The sequence below is a fragment of the Ochotona curzoniae genome, unplaced genomic scaffold (genome assembly GCF_017591425.1).
Source record: "Ochotona curzoniae isolate NIBS_2020 unplaced genomic scaffold, NIBS_Ocur_1.0 contig_1274, whole genome shotgun sequence".
In the NCBI taxonomy this organism is placed as follows: Eukaryota; Metazoa; Chordata; class Mammalia; order Lagomorpha; family Ochotonidae; genus Ochotona; species Ochotona curzoniae.
In genome coordinates, this window is record NW_024465023.1 from 29,623,039 (window position 1) to 29,640,906 (window position 17,868).

At 42.0% G+C, this 17,868-nt stretch overlaps 1 protein-coding gene across 3 annotated transcripts in view; it reads right to left on the bottom strand.

The window, feature by feature from the left end:
* Positions 1-755: 755 nt before the first annotated feature.
* OGT (O-linked N-acetylglucosamine (GlcNAc) transferase) overlaps positions 756-17,868 on the bottom strand; it is a 47,080-nt gene continuing 29,967 nt past the window's right edge. For all 3 annotated transcript variants that reach the window (XM_041000449.1, XM_041000468.1, XM_041000458.1), the window contains exons 15-22: positions 15,027-15,152; positions 14,065-14,235; positions 13,828-13,944; positions 13,566-13,736; positions 12,020-12,172; positions 9,836-10,088; positions 9,029-9,152; positions 756-3,050 (exon numbers count right to left, since the gene is read on the bottom strand). In XM_041000449.1, the coding sequence (XP_040856383.1) occupies positions 2,876-3,050; positions 9,029-9,152; positions 9,836-10,088; positions 12,020-12,172; positions 13,566-13,736; positions 13,828-13,944; positions 14,065-14,235; positions 15,027-15,152 (1,290 nt within the window). In that variant the 3' untranslated portion in view covers positions 756-2,875. The remainder of the gene's footprint in view (positions 3,051-9,028; positions 9,153-9,835; positions 10,089-12,019; positions 12,173-13,565; positions 13,737-13,827; positions 13,945-14,064; positions 14,236-15,026; positions 15,153-17,868) is intronic.

Here is a 17,868-nt window from a genome sequence, read left to right on the forward strand (position 1 = left end):
ATTTATTAAAGAATAAATCTTCCCTCTTGTTCATATTTAAGAAAACTGGCAGCCAACCCCAACCTATTCTGATCCCTGATGTACTGATACTATTCCCCCCTCATACTTACGGCTGAATTCAACCCCTGGAGAGAAGCAAAATTTTGACCCAAAGGGTCAAGAAAACACCCCATAAAAAATATGAGTACATGTGCAGATGTTGTGGCACATGAGGTTAGGCTGCCATTTGGGATGTCTATGTCCTATAACAAGCCCCATCTCTACTTCCAATCCAGCATCCTACTAATGCGTGCCACCCAGGGAGATAGGAGATGATAGCCCGAGTACTTGGGTCCCCTGCCACCCACATGAGTGATCCGGATTGAGTTCTAGCCTCCTCACTTTGGCCCGACACCCTAATTGTTGCAAGTATTTGTGGAATAGATAAGCAGATGAAAGATTTGTCTCTATGGCTTTCAAGTAAACTAAACTTTAAAAAAAAAAAAAAAAAGGCACGTATTTAACTCCAGAGCAAATGGGTTTACTGGGGGTGTAGGGGTCACAGGCTTTCTGTCTGTCTTGATAGGATTACATAGTAGTTATACCCCTCCACTAAGTATAACTGAGCAAAATCTTAATTTCACAAATACATTAGAGAAATCTGTTCGTTCTATATAATTTAGAGCACATACAAAAGCAAGCTTTATCATTAGATAATCCTGATATTCTGTCTAGCACTCAATATTTTAACAAGAAACAAAAGATAACAGCCATAGTAAGGGGAAATCATCCATTTATTATTTAAAGATCGCAAGACAACATCTGAATTTCTGTCGCACAATTTAAATGTTTTACTTTTTTGATAAAGCAGAATATAATAGAAAAAAAACAATTAGTTTCCAGTAATATCTATATCTCTATTCAGAATTAAGTCTTCCACAGACATGTTACCTGGAAATAAAAGCCTGTTACAATAAGCAAAGCTTCAACCAGAGCGGCTACTTTTCGTGCCAGGAAAAAGTTCACCCCTATAGGAGGAATGATGTGCTATGTAAAATGACTGTGAAGCCACAGCCTGGAGGGCATTGTCAGTATATTATCCTATTCCACATTAAGTAATTCGGTGAACTACAAACATCAGTTTATTTGCAACCATACTGGCAACTTTCAACTTTCAATCAGGTAAAAAATAAATTAAGAAATCCCTTAACTGATGTTTCTTGATTCATAACATTAATGGGTACACAGTTCATTGACATGTAATCCAGCTTTGGAATTACATTTGAGGCTTCTTCCTCAGAATTTGGCTAGCAGTAATCATCTTTCAGAAGTTCAAGTTCTTATTCAGTAATTTGTCAGCTAGAATACATTCAGGTAACAGCTGCAACTACAGAAGAGGTGCACTGCCTCAGCACTTTGGAAAGACATGATCTAGAACACTACTAGCAGACAAAAAAATGATCTGGGATTTGGATAGCATAATTGCAGTAGAGCAAGACGAAACACAGATTCGTATGTTGGCTTCTTTAAGCCTCAAGCCCTCAACCCTTGGTTGAAAACCAGTAATTTTATTCCTATGGGTTTTAATACCAAGAAACTCAAGCTCCAGGAGGGCTAAAGTCTAACGTGTATTCCAAACCAAGTAGCAGTGCAGTTCACTAATTACTGAGTCTGAATTCATATAAACTTCAAGACCAAGTTCAGAAGACATTATTGTATAAACACCCTAGAAGGCCTGAAAAATAATTATTCATATACACAGATGGTCCTTCAGAGATTTTTACCACTAACAAGATTTTCAATTAAAGTTATACTATGTATTGAAGAACTGTAACGCATTGATCAAATATTTGAATACTTATACTTACCTGGGATTTCATTTCTGCTGAAAGAAATAGGAAGAACAGGACTCACTTTAAAAAAAAAACAAACTTTAGAAAAGAAGGTAAAAATCTTATCACACTATCACTTTTGGAAGCAGCATAGAAGGGGCAGTAAAAGGTAAAACACTGGCGAAATAAGTCAAGATCAGAAAAAAAAAAATCTACATTACTATCAATTAACAGTACCACAACTGTAATCCTTCCTAATAATCACTCCTAAGAATTTTCATTTGGCACCAGATGATGTGATTAGGAAAACTCTTGGATGTTTTGAATCAGACCTGGTTTCATTCGCTGAGTTCTAAGAAAAAAAAAAATGTTTAAGGTGGGAGGGGGTGAGGGGAAGGGAAGGAGCTTGGACGGGGGGGGGGGGGGGGGAATCAAGAGTCATCATCTAAATCAACAAAGCACTGATAGCTCCAAACATCAGGTCAGACACTAAAATGACTGATATAGGCTCAAGTGGTTTATAAAACCTATAAAAAGACTACACCAGCAAAGTCCCTGTTCATCTGTCAGAGTTCAGAAACTAAAACAGGGAACCACATTTTAGCTTAAAACCTTATCTCAAAGAGAATCATCCACACTTCACATGAATAAAAATACCTGAAAACCAAACATTTTAAAAGCTCAAATATCCAAAATATAAAGAAAAAAATTAATTCAGAAGACTCATTCAATCCATGGAATCACAAAACGGCTGGACAATCTATATCTCCACTCCACACTAACCATCCCATGGAAGACCAAGGGAGATCAGACCTTCCAGACTTATGCACCACCTGGTTGCTGTGAAACTCTAATGAAGACTCCTTGTGGAACAGCAGTTTCCCATCGCTTGTGTCTCTCCCTATCATGCAGGAAGCAAGTCTGGCTGTGCTATCTATTACCATTACAGATTACCCATCTGCAACATGGTACTGTACAGGTAAGTAAAAAGTGTGTTAGCTCATTCCCTTTCCCCCAGAAGGTTGAGGCTCAGGTATAGGACAATTCTCCTGTGCAGTCTTTATTTAGGCTGACTCAGTGACTTCAACAGGCTTAATCATGTGATCAGGCTTGTTGCCAGCTGCATAATGCTCCCACATCTGTAGATAGAGCCGCTCTAGTTCCATTGTGTATTGTTTGGTGTTGAACAGAGGGCTAGATATTCTCTGCTTCCAGACTTTGCCACGAATTTTCTTCAGGCTGCGTAATTAAAACAAGAGAGAACCAAGTTTACAGATCACAGCAGAAACAGAACTACACCTAAAAAAAAAAAATGTCTACTCACCTTTACAGCAAAATATATGGCCAACGTTCACATTTTCTAATTAGCCCCTGTAACCTCAATGCTGAAAAGGCGTCACAGCTAGCCCAGTGCATAACCAAGTTAATCCCCAGGTCTTCAGAAAACATTTAGTTCTTTCCAATGCAAGAAATAAGCAAGGGACATAAATATAAGCAAGAACTGATGATGACACATGACTACTCTTAGCTCTTAACCTGTTAAGACATATAAACCGCTGAGGTCTGATGTTGTGGCGCAGTAGGGTAAACATGGCTCATGAAGTCAGTATCCCATATTATTAGAGCATCAATTAAGATTTCTGCCTGCTCTGCTTCCAATCCTGTTTCCTGCTAACACATCTGAGAAAAGTGATGAAAGATGGTCCAAGTGCACCCATATGGGAAAACCCAATGGAGTTCTGGACTCCTGGCTTTGGCCCAAACCAGGCTCAAATAATGCAGCCATTTGGTGAGTAAATCAGTAGATAAATTATCTCTGTCTTCTGTTCCCCTCTGCCTTTCAAATAAGTTTAGAAAAGAACTATATAAACTGTGTATCTTTGCGGTAATGAAAAAGTATGTATAAGAATTGTGACCCGGCACAGTAGCCTAGTGGCTAAAGTCCTTGCCTTGCATGCGCCATGGTCCCATATGGGTGGGCACTAGTTCATATCCCAGCAGCTCCACTACCTGTCTAGCTTCCTGCCTGTGGAAAGCAGTAAAGGATGGCCCAAAGCCTTGGGACCCTGCAGTTGCATGGGAGACCCAGAGGAGGCTCCTGGCTCCTGGCTTCAGATCAGCTCAGCTACGGCGATTGCAGCCACTTGGGGAGTGAATAAGAGAAAGCAGGCTCTTTCTGTGTCTCCTTCTCTCTGTAAATCTTTCCAATAAAAATACATCATTAAAAAAAGAGTGTTTATCACACTCTGACCTAATCAGTTAAAATTAAGGCATTGATTATATTCAAAATAGGTAACAAAGCATAAATCTAAGTATTCAGTTTATGAAGATCTTAATGAAATGGGAAAATGCTAAAGAAAAAAAGGCATACCTACTGCCATAATTTTCTCTTGTACCTGAATTAAAATACTTCTTCAGATATGCTTCTAATATCACTGGGACTATGGTACTGTTCCAATACAGGGAAAAGGGGGGTCAACATTGTTGTACATCAGATTAAACTTATATTTGTGATGCCAGCATCCCACATCGAAGTGCCATTCAATAAAGAGCAGAATGCTGGAGTCAACACTACAGGTGAAGGACTATATTACTGTAAAACACAGGGGACAATGGATGGGGATGAAGGGAAGGGAGGAAGCCCTAAACTTGTAACTTGTAAAACTGTAAAACAGGAAAAGCAAAAACAAAGCAAACAAAAAACAAAAAACAAACAAACAAAAAACCCGAGGTATCCACTTTCCCCTAGAATTATATTCCTGCTTCACAAAGAATTTTTAAATTAAGCATTTAAAAAGAAAGTGCCATTGCAAGTCCTAGCTGCTCCACTTTCTACTAACACAGCTGGAGACAGAAGATACTGCTCTCCGGGTGGGATACCTGGATAGAGTCCTGGACTGCTGGCACTGGCGTGGCCTACTCCAAGCTATTCTAACTATTTGGGGGATGAGCCAGCAGATGGAAGATCAGTTCATCCCGTTCTCTCCATCCCTTCTGTTGCTCTGCCTTTCAAACATATATATAGTTTAAAAAAAAAAATAAGGAAAGCAATCCATTCTTCAAGAATTAGGGGTTACGCTGTTATTTTTCACACAAGTATTCTTAGATGAGGAATTACTTCAACAAAAAGCCAAAATAATGCAGTGCATTTTAAAAGCAATAAAAAGTATTTGTTGTGGCAAACAGAAAAAACAAATAGCTGTGCATATCTGTACGGCCTCAACTGAGTTGTACTGCTATTACCACCTCCCAAGGTGAAAGAAGTCCACATCATGTTTTTATGTTTTCCCCATTAACTTGTGTGTTGGGACAGGCACAGCCTACCAGAACGTGAAGAATCAGTTTCTAGCTTTGACTCTTCCTGACCATGGAGGGATGAAGGCTCAAGTAATTGAGCTGTTATCACCCTTGAGGAAGAACTGAACTGAGTTTCCAACTCCCATCTTTGATTCCTCCCTAGCCATCGCAGGGATCGGAGGAGTAAACCAGATGAGAGAAGCTGCATTCTTTCTCCCCGTTATTCTCTCAAATTAAGTAATTATTTTTAAGTGCTCTGTGTAAATGCAATGGTTTCAGATTATGTAACGCCCATAATTAAATGCTGCTCAGTAACAAAAAGAACCAAAGTGCATACTGCATGGCTCCATTTCTACAAAGAAACAAAACTAATTTTTGGTGGAAAAAAAAATTCCAGAACAGGGGCTGTCTCTAATGGATGCTGAGGGGGGACTGATTTAAAAGGCATGAGGAGGGCCTGGTGCGTGGCCTAGCGGCTAAAATCCTTGCCTAGAATGTGCTGGGATCCCATATGGGCACTGGTTCTAATCCCGGGAATTCTATTTCCCATCCAGCTCCCTGCTTGTGGCCTGGGAAAGCAGGCGAGGACGGCCCAAAACCTTGGGACCCTGAACCCACGTGGGAGACCTGGAGGAGGCTCCTGGCTCCTGGCTTTGGATCAGCACAGCACCAGCTGTTGCAGTCACTTGGGGAGTGAATCAATGGAAGATCTTCCTCTATCTCTCCTCCTCTCTGTATATCTGACTTTGCAATAAAGCCAGCATGGTGGTTCAACAGGTTAATCCTCCACCTATTAGTTTTGGCATCTCATATGGGTGCTGGTAAATGTCTCAGCTGTTCCAGGTCCTTAGGCTCCTGTACCCACGTGAGATCCAGAAAAAGGTCCTGGCCTCTTCTTGTGCATCAGTTCTGCTCTCGCCATTGCAGCTACTTGGGGAGTGAGCCAGTGGATGGAAGAAGTTTCTACTTCTCCTTCTCTCTATAAATCTGCCTTTCCAATAAAAATAAACAAGTAATAATAAGCTGTATTAAATAAAAGAGTTACAGAGAGGAGAGACAGAGAACTCCTTGGTTCAGATCTCCCATGGGGATGCAGTAGACCAAAAGCTCGAGCCAACCTCCAATGCTTTCCCAGGTGCAATAACAGGAAGTTGGATCTTAAGTGAAGCAGCCAGGACTCAAACAGGTAACCACAGAGGATACTGGCACATCAGAGAGCAGCTAGACATGCTACGCCACAGTGTCCACCCCAATGTTTGGTATCTTGTGCTTAGGTCTTGTCGAAAAAGATCCAGCAGGGTAGCTGGGACAGCAGAGGCCCGTGGGATCCTGCCGAGAAGAGGCTCCAGGAAAGAGGAGAGCTTCTCACCCCGAGTGCAGTCTTTCCTCCAAATAGTCCTTACATGTGCTTTTGTGCTTCTCTGATACATGGTGAACATTTCCACTTAGTCAATTATCCTAGACCAAAGCAATGCTCCTATCAATATCTCGCACCAATGATGCTTTGATCCAGGTGCCTTATTAGCTCTCCTAGAATTCCCTGACATGAGTTGTACATCAAACCTGATCACTGGAACCGATGTCCGAGCTGAACTATGAAGTGCTCCTTTGCTGAATGTATATAGAATGGAACCCTGGAAATAAACTGTCAGTTGCCCCAAGAGAGTACTGTGCCCCATTTATTTCCAGTCACATCTCCTCGCCAGGAACCAGCAAGGTAAACGCAGATGTGAGTTAGAAAACTGAATGGGGGCCCGGTGCTGTGGCGCAAGTGGTTAAGTCCTCGCCTTGCACGCCCAGGATCCCATATGGGCGCCGGTTCTATCCCGGCAGCCCCGCTTCCCTTCCGGCTCCCTGCCTGTGGCCCGGGAAAGCAGTCGAGGACGGCCCAAAGCTTTGGGACCCTGCACCCGCGTGGGAGACCCAGAAGAAGTTCCTGGCTCTGGCTTCAGATCGGCATAGCATCGGCCGTTGTGCTCACTTGGGGAGTGAATCATTGGACGGAAGATCTTCCTCTCTGTCTCTCCTCTCTGTATATCCGCCTTTCCAATAACAAAAACATAATAAAAATAAATCTTAAAAAAAAAAAAAGAAAGAAAAAAGACAACTGAACGGCTGCTTCAGATTTGTTCCACTGTACAGAAATTTTGCCTCAAAAGAAAAGGAAATACTGATGTCTAATTCATGAAACTCATTTCGGAGTATTTAAGGAGAAGCATACCGATGCCTTCCATTTACCTCAAAATCTATACTAAAGTAAGTATAAGGAAGTTAATCATAAAATAAAAGCAGTAGAAAAAATTAAAGCAGTAGATGAACAAGTGTTTACTGTAACATTTAAAGCATTCACAACAAATTGTTGGGAAAAACAGTGTACAAACAAAAGAAAGTTCCAAAGACCTGAGAATCCTCATCCATCTGCTAGTTCACTCCCCAAATGGCCTCAAGGATCTGGAACTCCATTCATGTTTCCCAAACAGGTGCAGAGCTCCAAGTATTGGGATCATTTTTTCCTGCCTTCTTAGGTATATTGGCAGGGAACTGGACTGAAAGCAGAGTAGTCAGGGGCCAGTGCAATGGCTCAATTGGCTATTCCTCAAGCTCCAAGTGCCAGCACCCCAAATTGGCACTGGTTCATGTCCCAGCTCCTCCTCCTCCCATTCAGCTTCCTATTTGTGACCTGGAAAAGCAGCAGAGAATGGCCCCAAAGCCTTGGGTCCCTGCACCTGTGTGGGATGGGGGGCGGGAGCGGGGAGTAGTGCTCCTGGCTTCAAATTGGCTCAGCTCTGGCAACTGTAGCCATTTGGGGAGTGAACCAGTGGATGGAAGATTTCAATCTTATCTTTCCTCCTCTATGCAATCTCTTTCCAAAAAAAAAAAAATACATAAATAAAAAAAAATTAGAACTTGGGACTTGAACCAGCACTCCTAATGGGATGCCAGTTTAACCGCTGAGCCATGACACTGGTCACCTACATAACGTTCTAAATGATAGATTAGGAAATGCCTTTTCTAACCTTCATAACATCTCAGTAAACAGCATCACTAAACTCCATCTTGCAGGTAGAAAAATCAAGGCTGTTAGAAATCAATCTGCTCAAAACCACAAAGTTTTCTAAATGGAGAGCCTGGATTCAAACTCAGGCAATCCGAATTTGTTTCTTTAACTGAGTACTCAACTTCTCACAAAAATCATTTCAAAAATCAATCATAATACTGAAGTAATATTTAGGCTGACGTGTGCATGAAGCAACTACCTGCAAAACCAGCATCTCATAAGGGTGCCAGTTCATGGCTGCTCCACTTCCAAGGCAGCTCCCTACTAAAGCTGTTGGGAAAGCATCAAAGGAGGGCCAAGTCCCTGAGTCCTGACACCGACATGGGAGACCAAGATGAAACCCCCAATTCCTGGCTTCAGTCTAGCCCAGGACCAACTACTGTGGACATCTGGTGATTGAATCAGCAGATGGAAGACTTTTGACTGTCTTCTGTAACTCTGCCTTTCAGATAAGCAAACTATTTACATAAGAATTGTTTTATATGCCAGTAATGGATATACCTCAGTATTGTTTTAACTGGCATGTCTACATAGAAAGCTTGAAATTATTTCCTATTAATTGTGTGTTCTACTTCATTGACCTGTCTCTTCATTTCCTGGTTATGTAGCCACGCTGCTAATATTCTGATACATGAAACAAACACTGTCTCCCCCCCCCCTTTTTTTTTTTAATTTTTCTTGGACTCTTTTATTCAGTTGTCACTCTTTAGATGGTAAAACCAAGTGGTGACTTTTCTAAATTTATAAAGTTCTCCTACCCAGGAATCAATCAGCTTTATATTAGCCTTATTTTATGGTTTCATTTTGTAACAATATTCCCTATTATTCGCCATATAATTTGTTCATGAAAAAGTTTACTTACTATTCTAGATCAGTTCCCAGTTTCACAGCTATGTCTTCATATTCTTGTCTATTTTTAGCAATAAGCTCGAGACAACCTAAGCAAGTGAGCTGGGAAGCCGCAACTCGAGAAGCAAGAGTCTCTCCTGTAATAGAAAAGAGAACTGTACATCTGAGAATATAAAAAATAGCACACATTTATCAATGTCATTTACATTAAGCATCCATACAACACAGACAAGCAAAATGGCACCAAGTATTCAGACTTGAATTAATCTTATTTTCTGTTATCTTGGTTTAAATATTGTTCCAATATACCCAATTCCACCCAGGAAGAATTATCCCAGGAGATTTTTCCAAAAAAACACTCAGTGGTTTTTTTGTTTTTGTTTTTGTTTTAAATTTCCTCATACTGCTGTAATTTGTTGTTCTGGCTGTTCGAATTCATACCAGTTGTTGACCTTGTTTCATGGCTTCTCATTTATGGAAATGTATAGTGATGGAGTACTGGGATCTACCACATCCAGATGTGGGAGTATAATGCAACATGCATCCCTGCTTCCAAACAAAAGATGAACTCCCAATGAAACTGTTGGAAATATGTAGACAAGGAGATCCCAGACTGTCTGACACTATCTGTACCAGCAATATCGGGGTACACTTAAAAGAATGATGGAAGGACTATACTCTTACATCAATGTGGGGAAAACCTTCGGTAGGGTGGAAGTTTGGGGAGAAATCCCAAATTAAAAAAAAAAAAAACTATCTAAAATAAATAAATAAATAAAACACAGAAAACAATGATTTTGCCCAGTGATCAGCAGCTTACCTGGCATAGTCACCATGGGTGTTCCTGCCCAGAGGACATCCATCCCTGTGGTGTGCCCATTACAGAGTGGAGTATCCAGGCAGACATCAGCCAGCTGGCCTCTTCTGACATGTTCTTCTTTAGGAGCCACAGGTGAAAAAATGATCCGGTTCTGAGGAAGGCCCATGTTCTGTGCATATTGCTGAATATTAGGTTCTCCCACTGCTGGGAAACGTAACAGCCAAAGCACACTATTGGGAACCCGCTTCAGAATCTAGAACAGGGAAAATAAGAATAATTACCAACAACAGATGTGCCCTTCAACAGAGACTCCCATAGATTTCTTTTTTTTTTTTTTTAAGATTTATTTATTTATTGGAAAGTCAGATATACAGAGAGGAGGAGAGAGAGAGGAAGATCTTTCGTCCGATGATTCACTCCCCAAATGAGCACAATGGCTGGTGCTGTACCGATCCGAAACCAGGATCCAGGAACTTCTTCCAGGAATCCCACACAGGTGCAGGATCCCAAGGCTTTGGGCCATCCTCGCCTGCTTTCCCAGGCCACAAGCAGGGAACTGGATGGGAAGTGGAGCTGCCGGGATTAGAACCGGCGCCCATATGGGATCCCAGCGCGTTCAAGGTGAGGACTTTAGCCACTAGGCCCCACCGCCAGGGCCCTCCAATAGATTTCTAATAAGTCTACCGTACTCTATTCTTTTCCTCCAGAAAGTCTACTGTGAACTAAAATCTTCCTTACATCAATTAAATTTTTATTCCTCTTCTGCTGAGCTGGCCCCAGAGAGAATTTGAAAAAAGACAGAAGACTGATGTTAGATGTAAATGAAGTTACTAATCAGCAAAATCTAAGGTAGCTATACCATGCAGGAACTGGTAGCAAACAATGGGTTTTGTTAAACAAATTTCCACTTCAAATTTTAACTATACCACAATTAAACAACAAAGTTAGTTATGTGATGGCACACTGCCAAGTGCTCAATAGCCAAGGCTGAGCCAGGCTAAAGCCAGAGACCAAAACTCAGTCCTGGTCTCCCATGTGAATGAACAGCAGGGACTCGAGGAGTTGATCCATTACCTGCTATCGTCCCATATGGGATCCTGGTGCATGCAAGGCAAGGACTTTAGCCACTAAGCTACCGCACCAGGCCTACCTGCTCCCTCTTTTACTCCACCCTTCCCTTTCCTTTAAAAAATGAAATGGGGGCGGGGCGGGGGAGGGGGACTGGTATTGGGTGGACGTAAAAAAAAATAAATTAAGGAATTATCTCTAGAATACCAGAAGCCAAACTGTCTCATTTGAATCCTAGGGATTAGCCAACTACAGATAGCTAATATCCTGTTTGTTATACAAACAGGTCTGACAAACTGACCAAGAAAAATTGTGTAAGTAAATTCCTGGCTACAACTCTATAATCTTACAAAAATGTTAAACACAGATAAGGTAGGGAGAGAGGGGGAATACGGATACACATGACAGCTTTTTTGTTATCACTTTAGTCCAGAAGATGACAAATTATAGCCTCTGAGCCACATCTGGCATGTTGCCAGTTTTTGTAAATAACCTCTTTGGAATACAGCCCTACTGATCTGTTTATACTCATGTTGAGTAGCTATACCAGAGTACAAATCACATGACTGAAAATACTTACTTTAGGCTCTTTAAGAAAAAACTTCCTGATCTCTGATTTAGACATAACACCATTTTGAATATATAAGTGTAAAATATAAGATAATGTGATATTAGAAGCTGGAAGAGGAATCAAAAATGACTGAAAAGTGGGCCCAGTGGCATGGCCTAGTGGCTAAAAGTCCTCGCCTTGAACATCCCAGGATCCCATCTGGGTGCTGGTTCTGGTCCTGCCAGCTCTACTTCCCATCCAGCTCCCTGCTTGTGGCCTGGGAAAGCAGTCCAGGACGGCTCAAAGCCTTGGGACCCTGCACCCGTGTGGGAGACGTGGAAGAAGTTCCTGGATCCTGGCTTCGGATTGGTACAGCACCAGCCGTTGCGCTCACTTAGGGAGTAAATCATCGAACGGAAGATCTTCTTCTCTGTCTCTCCTCTCTGTATATCTGACTTTGCAATAAAAATAAATAAATCTTTAAAAAAAGAAGACTGAAAAGTGTACAATAGCTCCTAAATGAAGACAGGGAATCAACTTGAGCAAAATGGCCCGCATGTACTCACATTCGCCCACATTTGCAAAGTAGACGGATCAATTTTATACAACTGATTGAAGTTACAGTACACAATGGCGTCTTCCGGCAAGCCATACTGAGAACGGGTGGTTACAATGATGGTCCGGGGAACCTCCTCCCCAGTTGCAGCTTTGTTGTTAATCTAGAACAAGGACAAGAATACGATTTTACTTAAATCCAAGACAAGTCCCTCTGTTTTCATGAGTATCTTCATCTTATGGATAAAGGAATCATTAAGATGCAAAATGGTATTAAGTCATGTCTTTAATAGAAAATATTCATATTTTAAGTTTAAAAAGGAAAACTGTTGCAACATTCTTAATTTGAGAAAGACTACACTATGAAGCTTCTTGCTCTAAGCGTAAAATTCCCAGAATCCCAGGAACAATTTGACAGCAAGCTTTTACTCTATGTTTTTCCTCATGAATGAAATAGCTCTTTTCTAAATCACATTTGCCTTTCAAGGCCAAAATGAAATATCCTTCCAAATGGTCTCTTCTTCTACTTATCTCTCTTCACACCAATCATCACTTCTGAGCTTTCATTTTATCTTGCAAACCCACACACGTGACAACTGCCTCACACAGTTATGTAATAATTCTAAGCAATACAGCTTTTCAACAGAATTTTCCACTCCCAAGAGGTCTAGGATCCTAGGCTCACGCTCCTTAACAGAAGTAGGTACTCATTTATTCAAGAACACAATAGATTATTTGTGGAGTGCATATTAGCATTACTATGGTTAACACATGTGCCTTTGAATAATTCAATCTACTGAAGGACACAGACAATATAATGTCTCATGCTGAATGTAATTACATTATTTCAAATATAAAAATACAGCAGAGGGGGGCCCGGTGGCATGGCCTAGCAGCTAAAAGTCCTCTCCCTGAATGTGCCGGGATCCCATACGGATGCCGGTTCTAATCTCGGCAGCTCCACTTCCCATCCAGCTCCCTCTTTGTGGTCTGGGAAAGCAGTTGAGGACAGCCCAAAGCCTTGGGACCCTACACCCATGTGGGAGACCTGGAGGAGGTTCCTGGCTCCTGGCTTTGCATCGGCACAGCACCAGCCATTGCAGTCACTTAGGGAGTGAATCATTGGATGGAAGATCTTCCTCTCTGTCTCTTCTCCTCTCTGTATATCTGACTTTCCGATAAAAATAAATAAATCTTTAAAAAAAAATACAGCGGAGAGGTAGTAATAGAGCAGGGTACCAACGGAGTAGGGTTGCAGAGGTTAGATGTAATTACAGGAGCAGACTGTTGCAAAGAGAGATCTGAACTAAAAAATCCAAGTACAATTTAGCCAGGGAATAGGATAGACACTTCACCAAATCATAAGAGTAAAGCCACAGACAGAGAATAATGGGATATTAACACAGTGAACCATCCCTAAGCAACCTGCTGGCTGAATACCAGTCACGTTTAATTTAGCAAGATACCAATTTCCACTGACTTCATGTACTCATGTGTTTATTTCCTAATAAATGCTTGCTTTTGATACATGTAATGCTCCCATTATTCTTTTCTCACCTGTGTGGTTGCCAAGCCATTGCTAATACTAAACCCATTAATTGTTATCTGAATTTGTCCTCTGTTAATCATTTCAATAACTGCTTCGGCAATAGTGTTCATAGGAATGACAGGCATGTTAAGAGCTGTGTTACTGCTGTCTGCATTGTCTCCACCATCGGGACATTTCATCTAGAAACAAACAAAGGACACAATACACATTAGAAAAAAGATCCCAGTACAATTAATGTTGCTTCAACAAGAATACCAAGCAGAGTCTCACCTTCACAATTTTTACATCTGGTAGACTATCAAGAAATGCTTTGAGGTCGATGCCATTCAGAACTATCCGATTGTCATAAATGTGCCCATTGGACTTAAAATCAATGACTGCTTTTTTCTAATGGGAAACAAATAGTTCAGACATAGTCAGTCTTAGGGTATGCACGAACAACAAGAAGAAAACAAATGACTACAATTCCCTGAATTCTTACTGCCCCCATCACTGCTTCCTATTTACCTTCAGGTGAGGGAACATATTAGCATGATCTCCAATAAAGAAAGTGTGGGGCATATAAGCCAGCTTCTCAGAATACTGCTCAGCGACTTCCGCTGGTGACGTTTCTTGATCAGTGATGATATAATCCATGAAAAGTGCACCGCTAGTCCCAGGATAACCAAGCCACATTGCCTTCAAAAAGAGAAAGACCAGAAACCGATCAAAAACCTTCATCATGATACTTATCTCTAAATGCAAAAAGCCGCATGCATTAAAGGCGGATACATCTTTTTGCATATGAATCACACCTCAATAAAGCAGGGTTTTTTTATTGGGGGGGGGGGGGTTGTGTGTTTTTTCTTGTGTTTTGTTGGGAAAACTCATTAAAAGGTTCCAAATTGAAGGGCTAGCATTTCGCAGTGGGTTAAGCCACTGCCTGCAATTTCAGCATCCCAAGAGTGCTAATTCAAGATCCAGCTGTTCTACTTCCAACCCACTTTCCTGCTAATGTGCAAGAAAGTAGTAGAAACTGGGCCAAGTGCCTGGACTCCTGCCACTCAAGCTGGAATCCCAGATGAAGCTCTTGGCTTCAGACTAGCCCGGGTCCAACCACTGTTACTTGGGAAGCGAGCCAGAGGCTGGAAGATTGATCAATCTCTAATCTCCCTCTCCACAACTCTGCCTTTCAAATAAATAAATCTGAACAAAAGAGGTTCCAAACATAAATAAAAGCTAATTTCTTTAACCAAGGACAACAAAGTATTATTTTAGGCATCTGATATACACTAAAATATTTTTCCAATTTGTGTGATAGACCAACTGGCTATATTTCAACCATAACTGCACATCTCCATCCATATACATATTCCCAGAAGCACTGTATTAGGCACTCAAAATTGTCCCAATACATTTCAAGTAAAACACAAGCATGTGTGTTGTACCATTCCAAATGTCAGCTGCAGTCTAACACACAATTCCTTTACCTGAATAGGAGCTGGTCTGAGAGCAAAGAGTTCATTTCGTGCACCCTTGGTATAACCATTCATATTTACAAGGATGTGAATTCCATCCTGGTGGATACGATCAGCTGCTTTTCCATTGCATGGAATCTGTGAAATGGAAAATAAGAATCCAACACATAGAATCTCAGAATAATTAGTTTTAACAGAATTAAACAGAATTCAGATTCCCAGAAGCACAAATGGTTAATAACAGAAATTGCACTGATAAAAGGCAAAATACATGTAAAAATCATGGGTTCAAAACAGAAACAGGACCCAGAGGAAGAAGACAATCTCTGCACTGACCGACTTACATCATGGCACAGATTCACAAGAGGGAGACTGACAGTAAAACCTCAGTGGAGGATCAGTGTGAATAAAGAATCAAGTTAAAGTGCAAGTTAGATTTAAAAATGTGACAAGGGGCAGGTTCTGTGGTGAAACAAGTTGAACTGCCACATGGAATGCCTGCATCCCATATCAAAAAGCCAGTTCAAGTCCCAACTGCCGCCTTTCCAATCCAGGTCCCTTTTAAATTCCCTGGAGAGAAGCAACCAATGACGATTCCTGCCACCCACACAGCAGATCACCAGGGAAACTTGGTTTCAATCTGGCTCAGCCAAAGCTATTAGCAGTGAATGGAACCAGGGAACGGAAGCACTCTGTTGCTAAATAAATCTTAAAATAGATATATGGCAAGTAGGTCACTTCTGTTTGGTACAGGGTTCACATGAAGGCGAATGCTACCAGCAAAAAAACGGGCCATCATGTGGCAGAGCAGGTTAAGCCACTGCCCAGGATGCAGCCACAAAAAATCAGCACTGGTTTGAATCCAAGTTGCTACATTTCTAATCCAGCTTCCTGTCAACCCACTTGGGGAAACAGAAAATGGGTTGCGTGTTTGGGCCTCAGTAACCAATATAAGGCCCTGGATTAAACTCCTGGCTCTTAGCTTGAGCCTAGCCGAGCCAAAGCCATTTGGGACGATCTCTCTCACCCTTTCTTTTTTTAACTTCAAGTTTCAGATAAATAAATTAATCTTTTTGGGGGACCCAGTGCAATGTTATCAATTGGCTAATCCTCACTTCTAATCCAGCTTCCTACTTGTGACCTGACAAAGTAGTAGAAGATGGTCCACAGCCTTGGGACCCTACACCCACGTGGGAGACACACAGGAGGCTCCTGACGCCTGGCTTTGGACCAGCTCAGCTCCAGCCATCGCAGGCTTTTGAGGAGTGAATCAATGGACGGAAGATCTCAATCTCATCCCTCCTTCTCTCTGTAAATCTACCTTACCAAAAAAATATAAATAAATCTTTAAACACACACACACACACACACACACACACACACACACACACATTTTTTTAAGGTATTAAAAACAATGTTGTGGCAAATTGAGTAAGGCCATGAAAGCCACATAAGGGTTCAGATTTTAGTCAACAACAGTGAGTAAAGTTGTCAGAGATACAGTGGTATTCTCTTAGCCACAAGAGTCCAATTATGCATCAGAAATGCAAGGCTGGGAACAGCATTGTGGCATAGTGCGTTAAGCCAGTGCCTATGTCACCTACATCCTTTAACACTATTCCACTGCCAATCCAGCTTTCTGCTAATGTGCCTGAAAACGCAGCCAAACGTGACCCAAGTGCTTGGGGTCATGCACCCATGTGGCAAACACGAGGGACACTCCTGGTTCCTGGCTTCTGTTTGGCCCAGCTGTGTCCATTACGGCCATCTGGGAAGTGAACCACCAGCTGGAAGATTTGTCTCTTTCTCTCCTTCCCTCTTTCTTTCTGAACTCTCGCCTTTCAAATAAATAAAACAAATCTCTTTTAAAAATTAATTAAAAAAATGTTTCAATGCCCAAGCATTTTTCCAAGTCATTGAAAAGGATGTTGGTATACAATATTTGAGTCTCAAAACTCTTCTGTTAGGACTTCGGCTTATACAAAAATAGACTTAACATGTGGCCTATGTTGCCTTGTACCTAAGGAAGTGTTACACTGCTGGGCAGCCAACAGCTAGAAGGTATTCTAGGCCTGGTTAATGCCAATCTGTATTAACTATACCAGTGTGCCAGCACAGTTGCCTATTTTTTTTTTTAAGATACATGGGAAAGGCGGGGAACTCTGGGTCGTGATATGCCACTTTGGCCCTCAAGTGGAGAGGAGGGAGCATACGCTGCAGACGGCCAGGGGAAGAGGGTACAGGGACATATTAGAGAGCAGCGGCAGCTGTGGGCATGTTTGACTGGGAAAGAATGACTTCTGGGGTTTTCCACAGACCAGGCCACTGCACTCGCAGGTAGGTGAGGGAGCTGAGACAGACTGGTTTAGAGATGGGAACTGGAGGGCATATCTGGGGCAGGCCAAGGCACCTGCACACATGAGACCCCTGGGCTAAACAGCATCACTCACCAACTGCAACCACTCGCAAACCTGAGGCTGACTGGGCATACACGGCAGGGCTAAGCCACAGTACCCACCTGCGATAATCAGAGCCACGTCAGGCCGGGCCAAAAACACATCAGAACAAGAGAAAACCGGATGGGGGGGGGGGCAAAATAATAGGGGACTTGTGGGTTCGCCTCAGTGGGACTGCAAGCACATTCAGTTTGCATGGAGAGATGGGGGTGTGACAGGTTGAGTCAGACTAGACCACAGAATTCAGCTGTCATTCACAGGGGCCATGGCTGAAAATGGGGACAGGCTGGGCAAGGCTGCAGCACTAGCCAGCACAAGAAAGGTCAGGACTGAAGGCACACAATGCCAAGCAGTCTTATGGCACTTGCCAGCAGGCACAACTACAGAATGGACCTGAT